Source organism: Argentina anserina, chromosome 4 (genome assembly GCF_933775445.1).
Source record: "Argentina anserina chromosome 4, drPotAnse1.1, whole genome shotgun sequence".
In the NCBI taxonomy this organism is placed as follows: Eukaryota; Viridiplantae; Streptophyta; class Magnoliopsida; order Rosales; family Rosaceae; genus Argentina; species Argentina anserina.
The window spans coordinates 6,539,579-6,547,266 of NC_065875.1; the positions used below are offsets into that span (position 1 = coordinate 6,539,579).

Sequence of the window (7,688 nt, forward strand, 5' to 3'; positions counted from 1 at the left end):
TACTCTTAGAGTTGTTGGAATGGATCACAAGGGTCATCCAGTTGGGGTGACGTTAATAGAGCTAACACAATGGGGTTTGGCACAGGTTAAAGCATATATACATAGACCTGGCTTCATCGTGCAACCCCAAAAAGATCATCCATGAATACACACATGTCAGAGGACAAGACAAGCATGTGCATCGTTTCTCCAACGTATATCTATTTATAGAGATGAGTAGGAGGCCTGTGAATCAATGGCACTAGTAGAGTGCATAGAGGATAATTTAATGAAGGTTCAGGAGGAGGGGTTTATTCAGCTAGCGCAAGCAGCTTTGGATGATACTACACCTCAAGTGAAAGATCCAGTAGAAAAAGTCAACATGGGGACAACAAAGGAACCGATGGAGGTTAGTATTAGAAAGCACTTGAATGCGTAATTAAGACAACAACTAATTGTGTTGTTGCAGGAGATCCATGACTGTTTTGCAAAAAAATATGAAGATATGCCAGGACTTTCAACAGAACTTGTTTACCATCGTTTGCCAATGAATGAGAATTTTCAACAAACTCAGTGGCGAATGAGTGCTAATACAGCTACAACAGTCAAGACAGAGGTTTAGAATATGCTCAAAGCAGGAATTATCAAACCAACTAAATACACTCAGTGGTTGTCCAATATAGTGCCACTGAGGAAGAAGCATGGAAAAATTCGTGTTTGTGTAGACTATCGAAATCTTAACTTGGCAACACCAAAAGATATTTACCATATGCCAATGGCGGACATGTTGGTAGATGCAGTTGCTGGAATGAGTTGTTGTCTTGTTTGGATGGTACCGTTGGATATCATCATATTCCAGTTTATGAATCGGATAGGCACAAAACAGCTTTTCGTTGTCTAAGGTTCACTGGTGCATTTGAATACACCAATATGCCTTTTGGTTTAACGAATGTAGGTACTACATACCAAAGGGCAATGCACCTAATTTTTCATAATGTACTGGGGGCATCTTGGAGGTTTACATCGATGATATGGTAGTCAAGTCTAGATAGAAGGAAGATCATATTGCCAATCTCATAACGGTGTTCACCAGTATGCGAAAACACAAGCTTAGAATGAACCCAACTAAATGTATTTTTGGGTTTTGCGCTGGAGACTTTCTAGGTTTCATTGTGCATGAAAGAGTTATTGAAGTAGCTAGTGACAAGGTGAAAAGCGGTGTTGGATGCTCCAGCACCTAGAAACAAGAAGGAAATTCAGAGTTTATTGGGGAAGATCAATTTTCTACGCGTTTTATTTCTAACTCAGCAGGGAAGATTGCACTTTTCTCATCCTTATTGAAACAGACAAGGAGTTTCAGTGGGGCTGAAAACAACAGGAGGCTTTTGATAGGATAAAAGAACATTTGAGTCATCCCCCTGTCTTTCGCCGTCCAAGACCTGGTATTCCATTAAAGTTATACATTTCAGCCTCTACTTATTCTATACCAACACTATTGGCACAAGATGATACTGGTGAAGGAGGTAAGAAGGTTGAGTATGTAGTCTACTATCTAAGCCGCACATTGTTGGATGCAGAAACTCGGTAGTCGCCATTTGAGAGGTTGTGCTTGGCACTATACTTTGTTGTTTGTAAGTTGCGCCATTATATGCTTTATTTTACAACAGTGGTGGTGGCACAAACTGATTTGGTGAAGTATATGCTTACTCGACCTATCCTTAGAGGTCAGATTGATAAGTGGATCTTAGCCTTGTCAGAGTTTTAGTACAGTCTTTTAAAGGCGTTGACAGGACATACTATATCAGATTTTTTATTACATCATCATATTACTGAGGTGATTGAAGATCAGCACCGTGCTATAGCTGTTGTTCACGCACAGGCGTAAGTGTTGCATTTTGATGACAACAGTTTTGACACATTGTCTGGCGCAGGAGTAGCGTTAATCAGCCAAACAGGGGCTAGACATTCTTATTCTTTCCAACTTGAGTGGAGGTGTACCAATGACCAAGTAGAGTATGAGACAATCATTATTGGTATGAAACTTTTGCTGGAGATGGGAGTGACTCAGGTTAAGGTCTTAGGTGATTCTCTCCTCGTGATTAACCAGTTGAATGTTTACAAGTGTACTACTTTAACTATACTTCCTTTTTTGGAGCGAGCATCAGAGTTTTTGGACTAGTTCGCAGATGTGGTGCTTGATTACATTCTAAGAGAACGAAATTTTGCAGTGAATGAGTTGGCACAAGTAGCCACTGTGATTAGCTTGACAGATGACGTTCGAGAGAGGATTTTGAAGGTACAGAGACACACACTTCCTTCCTTTATGGCACAGAAAGAGGTTAAAGATGAGTGGCTAGTTACAACTTTGGATCCTATAAACGTGGATTGGAGCGGCCAATTATCCAGTATTTAAAGAACCCTACAACACATGTAGACAAGAAAGTCAGGTATTTTGCTATTAATTATCTACTTAAAGGTGATGACTTGTTACGCATGGGCGAAGATGCAGTTGATTTGAGGTGTATATATGGTACTGAAGCAAAGAGATGATTACGAGAGGTACATCTACGCAATTTTGGTTCTCATCAAGCTGGCCCAAAGATGAGGTGGCTCATTCGCCACTATGGCTTTTATTGGCCATCTATGTTAAAGGATTGTATTAGGTTTACGCAAGGATGCATGGACCGGTTCTACACATTCCTAACATACCTTTGCAGCCTATTATTAAACTATGACCAGGACATGGCTGGGCTTTAAATTTTATTGGGAAAATTCACCATAATTCATCCTTGAAAGCACAAGCATATTTTGCTAGCTATAGATTTCTTCACTAAGTGGGTAGAGGAAATTCCTGTTAAGTCAGCTTTCGCAGCAATGGTTGTTCAGTTTATCTTCCAGAATATTATTTGTTGGTATGGCATACCAGGATGCTTGGTGGTGGACAAGGGACAACTTTTATGGCCAAAGAAACTACGGAGTTTCTCAGGGGCTACCGGATCAAGTTTCTCCACTCTACTCTTTATTATGCCGAGGAGAATGGCCAAGCTGAGGTGAGTAATAACATTATTTTGTCCATTCTCAAGCGAATGCTAGAAGAAAATCCAAGGGAGTGGCATACAGAGTTGGATAATACATTGTGGGCTTATAGACTTTCTAAGCGTACTCCGACTTGCATAACACCTTATGCTTTAATGTTTGGCCATGATGTTGTTTTACTTGTGGAGATTATGGTCCAATCCCTTAGAGTTCGAGAGCAACAACAATTGGTTGGAGAGGACTATGTTCTGGCTATGTACCAAGAGCACGAGGATTTAGATTCGAAGTGAATGGAGGCTATGAACAACCTTATTCTAGAGAAAAAGTGAGTGGCTCAAGCTTATGATAAACACACTAGGGGACGCAGCTTTGGAGTTGAGGACTTGGTGTGGAAAACACTGTTACCTTTTGGCAAACGAACGGAAGGGCGCGACAAGTGGTCCTCTAAGTGGGAAGGACCTATTTTCATTGATCAGATTGTCTGCAAGGGGGCTTATTACCTCAGAGATATTGATGGTGAGATTCACCAAAATTCTATTAATGGTCGCCATCTTAAGAAGTACTTTCCAAGCATTTGGGAATTTGAAGATCCACCACCTATTGTGGAAAATAAGTGACATTGGTTCTCAGTCCCAAACTTGTGTTCTCTTGGTTGCTGCTACTTTGCATTAACCAATTAAACATGAGGCAACATTATGAAGATTCATCAGGCTATTGTGTTTTAAACCGTTTCGCCGGTTTATTTCGCGTTTGCCGGAGTTATGAGATTTTGTGGCCTAGATTTGTTGATTTGTTAGAAACTGTTTGAGTTTATTGAAACTGTTAGGGTTTCATCTATTATATACACTTTTGAACCAACACATGCGGTTATAAAAATTCAAACTTTATTGTTTACAATATAAACAAAGAAACAGATCAAGTGTTTTTCAATATGAACAATATGTGTTTATCACATAACTGTGGCTTTGTGGCCATAAACTTTTACAATAAATCTAACTATTGATTACAAAAGCTAGTAAGTGGCTCTGATACCATGCTTGCCGTAGCATGATGGACTATTGTCATCCCCGCCTAATTCCTCCATCCAGAGGGACAGCTATGCAAAAGCTGGTTGCCAGTCGCGAGCGAAGCACCCTCCCCTCGCCTCCTACTGTTTGTAAGTCGTGCAAACAAAGCGGATCAAAGAAGGATTACAGAACGTGAATATTCAACAAGAAGGGTTAAGACAGGCTTGTTGTTCTGTCCTGACACCTAGATTGGAGCTAAAGAAAGAAGAGTATTTTCCTTGCCTCCTCAGTTCTAGGGTATTAGTAAAGAGGAACATAAGGATAAGTTTTTAGGCTTAACTTATGTTTGAGGATAGGTTTCTAGGCTTAAGTAAATCTAATTGAGGTTGAAGGCCAGGTCTGGAGGGAAGAACTTGTGGAACTAAAGGGGTTTCGAGAGCAAGAAAGTAGACATCTTTGAGACTAGTTGATTTGGTTGTGTTTTGATCAAGAATAGAGTCTCGGTTTATAGAGGGAGGTGTTGAAATCCAATAGTTGGGATGCGTTGCAGATCCTGGGAAATCGTAACGGAGAGTTATGAGTAGTTATGATGTTCAACTGAAACAGATTCGTGCGATTTATGAGGCTGGTTACGCGTACGTTCCCTAGGTTTGAATTCAAACTTATCATTAATTGGCACGTTGAAACTTTGATTGGGTTTTTCGACTAGTCTCTGATATGGGTTGGTTATTTATTGTTGGGCCATAAGGATTTAACAAAATAACTATATTATTATAGGCCCAATGGGCTTAAGTATACAATAGTTGTCCAGCAAGGTGGATATCTAAAAGTAGTTTATCTATGGCATTAGCCTTCAGGCGAGTGAGGTTATTCATCCTCATCTCTTCAGCTTCAGCTTTTTCCACTTGGTTTTTAAGGCTTTGCAGGTCAGGAATGACATTTTGGACTTCCTGGAGTTGGGCCACTTGCTCTTCCTCGATAGCTACTATCTCAGCATCTTGCAATGCTCTTTGACATTACAAGTTTGCCAGTGGTGTTGGCTGCATGAAACTTGTCCTAGATGGGGTCAGAGTTTCAAGAAAAAGTGGTCTTGAGTGCTAAAGTGGGCTCTGCTAGGTTTTTGAATGCTTCTTCTATGGAGTTGTGTTCACCAAGGAATATTGTCAGATGTTCTAGATTAATTTCAAGCTCATCATATTCTGAGACTTTGCTTTTAGCAGCTGAATGCATCCATAACTTTGGCTCAATTTTCAAAAATGGTAATGTCAAAGGAGGCCATACTCGCCAGCAGTATTCTTGCCTGATTCATCTATGGGAAGTCTATATTGACTTAGCAGGCCTCGTTTCCAACAAAGCCGTTAGGTTGTTTGCCATAGAAGGCAAGATAGAATCTGATCAAGGTTCAGTCACTGGAGCAATAGTCAGACATCCAATAGTAGGTGTTGCTTGAGGTACAGGGGCATTCGCCGCAACAGAGGACGTTGAAGTCTACACAAAAGATAAACATATGAGTGTTTATGGACTTAAAGTACGAAAGTAAAACATGAAGTGATGTTTGTAAGTTACCTTTGTACCATACAAAGTGGTTGTTGCTACTTCTTCATGGTTTATGTCAACCATGTAGGGGATTTCTTCAGAAATGGTATATGGTTCCTACTGAGGTAGTCAGGTAATGTTTACTTCAATCATTCCTTCATCCTTAATATCAATGATAGTTGTTGGAGAGGAGGGATGTTGGAGTGTCTTCATTAGCTTCTGAACTTACATGATAGGAGCACAAAGTGTGACGTTCTTAATATGTTTATGTCATATTCTTACTCTTTGTTACCTCTTATTTAGTATATTTTAGTTTCTTTTGTATGAATAAATGTCTAGGTAGAGCTTATATCAATTATGAATGAATTGATGATGAAATCGTGCTAAGTGTTAATAATCCTTGTTCAGATATGATTCCTTGTTCGAGAAGAATTCATCCTTTCGTATTTCTTTGTTTCTAACATACTTATTCTTATTAGGAAATACAAATCCATGTTGGAGAAGAAAAGCAATCCTAGTTCCACAAGGAAAGAGAAGAAGATACACTCAAAAGCCAAATCAATGCAAGAATGAAAATGTTGTTAAGATTCGTAGTCCAACTTCGACGGGGTCCCTTGGATAGTTCCGATCGAGTTAGAAGATATGCCTTATATGGATAGAAAGCTATGTGCGTCTAGTTTCTGTAGGATTTGGAATCAAATTAATATCTTATTCCTACAGGGAGATATGACCGAATCATTGATCGAAGGTCTAGTGAACTCGGCAGAATTATCTTAGCCATTGATTTGGTTTTGATCCAAGGGCTATGAGGGAAACTTGGGACTTTGTTCCTTCTGCATATAGAGCACAAATATATATATCAGAATGTCCATAAATCCCTACACCAAAGAATGTCAAAGAAGACATGCAACAAATTAAATGAGAAGAGGCAAGAAAGTCAAATAAGGCATGCAGCAAATTTAATGAGGAGAGGTAAGAAAAATCAAACATGGCTGCAACAATTAAGACTTTTGCTACCTCCCTAATTCAAAGAAAGAAATTTGTGCAAAATAAATCAACATTAAAGGAGGAAGAAGATATGCAATTAATGCAAAAGATATGCAATCCTTATAGAAATCAGAGAAAGTTATAGCCCCAACAAGGGACAAAGGTCATATCTGCCGAATCTAGGAAACCTCAACCAATTTGGTTTCAACTTTGTGGACTTTGTGGCCATCAACCCTTGGGTTTCTTCCTCTATATATAGCACCTCATTTCCACATAAAATGATCATCAACCTTGCTCACAAGACTAGCCAAAGCTTTGCCTTAAACAGTACTCATCATCCTCAAAGCCATTCAAGCGAAAACACCATCTTCCCTTCATTCCATTCGATCCAAAGCGCTACGCCTAGGATTGCCATTCAAGTTGAAGCCGTGCTGCCTTGTTTTGATACCGCTAAGGAGATTTACAAAGTGTAACTCGTTACTTCTTCACTTATGTTTTCGGTTTGGATTCTTTATGTGATGTTGTGTTTATTTTTTTGGCTAGTTCTGAATTTGTGGAGTACTCTTATGTAGTTTACGATTTTGCAAGATGTTATAAAGTAGTTTTGATTTTGTTTTCTATGATTTCTATGTAGATGTCGTGAGTTTATAATTCAATAATTTAATGATTCTCTTTCTTGTGCGTTAACTATATGTGATTTAAGGCGCTAAGTTAGTTTTGCATATAGGATTCTTAAGTGTTTTTGTTAACTTGTTAAAGTAAGTGACATGCTTGACTTGTTAGTAATCACTAGGAATTAACCATGATCCCTTTGTTATCTAAGATGCGCTAAGTAATTAAATAAGAGATGAATCAATGAAGTGGTAAGATTGAGAATGACATGTTACCTTGTAATTTCTAAGCGCTAAGATAGGATTACCAGGCCATGTTTCGAGTTAGGGATGCGCTAAGTAACCTAGTTCGGCATTAAGTTGTTGCTTGTTCACTCAATACTTGTCCGCTAAGGCTCGGTGATTGCATAGGATGAGATTATGATTTTGAAGCTACTTGTGACGTTTTGTTTGGTGATATTTATGTGTTGGTTGGTTGATCACATGTATATATTAGTTTAGGATTTATTTTTATGTTCTTGATACGATCTTA

General features: G+C 38.9%; 1 protein-coding gene across 1 annotated transcript; it reads left to right on the top strand.

Moving 5' to 3' along the window:
* The first annotated feature begins 235 nt into the window (after positions 1–235).
* On the top strand, positions 236–3,632 carry LOC126792097 (uncharacterized). Its single transcript, XM_050518586.1, has 8 exons — positions 236–388; positions 1,358–1,502; positions 1,647–1,703; positions 1,911–2,102; positions 2,208–2,275; positions 2,386–2,498; positions 2,906–3,301; positions 3,383–3,632. Exons 1-8 carry the CDS (start codon positions 236–238, stop codon positions 3,630–3,632), a joined length of 1,374 nt encoding a protein of 457 aa, XP_050374543.1.
* The last annotated feature ends 4,056 nt before the right edge of the window (positions 3,633–7,688 follow it).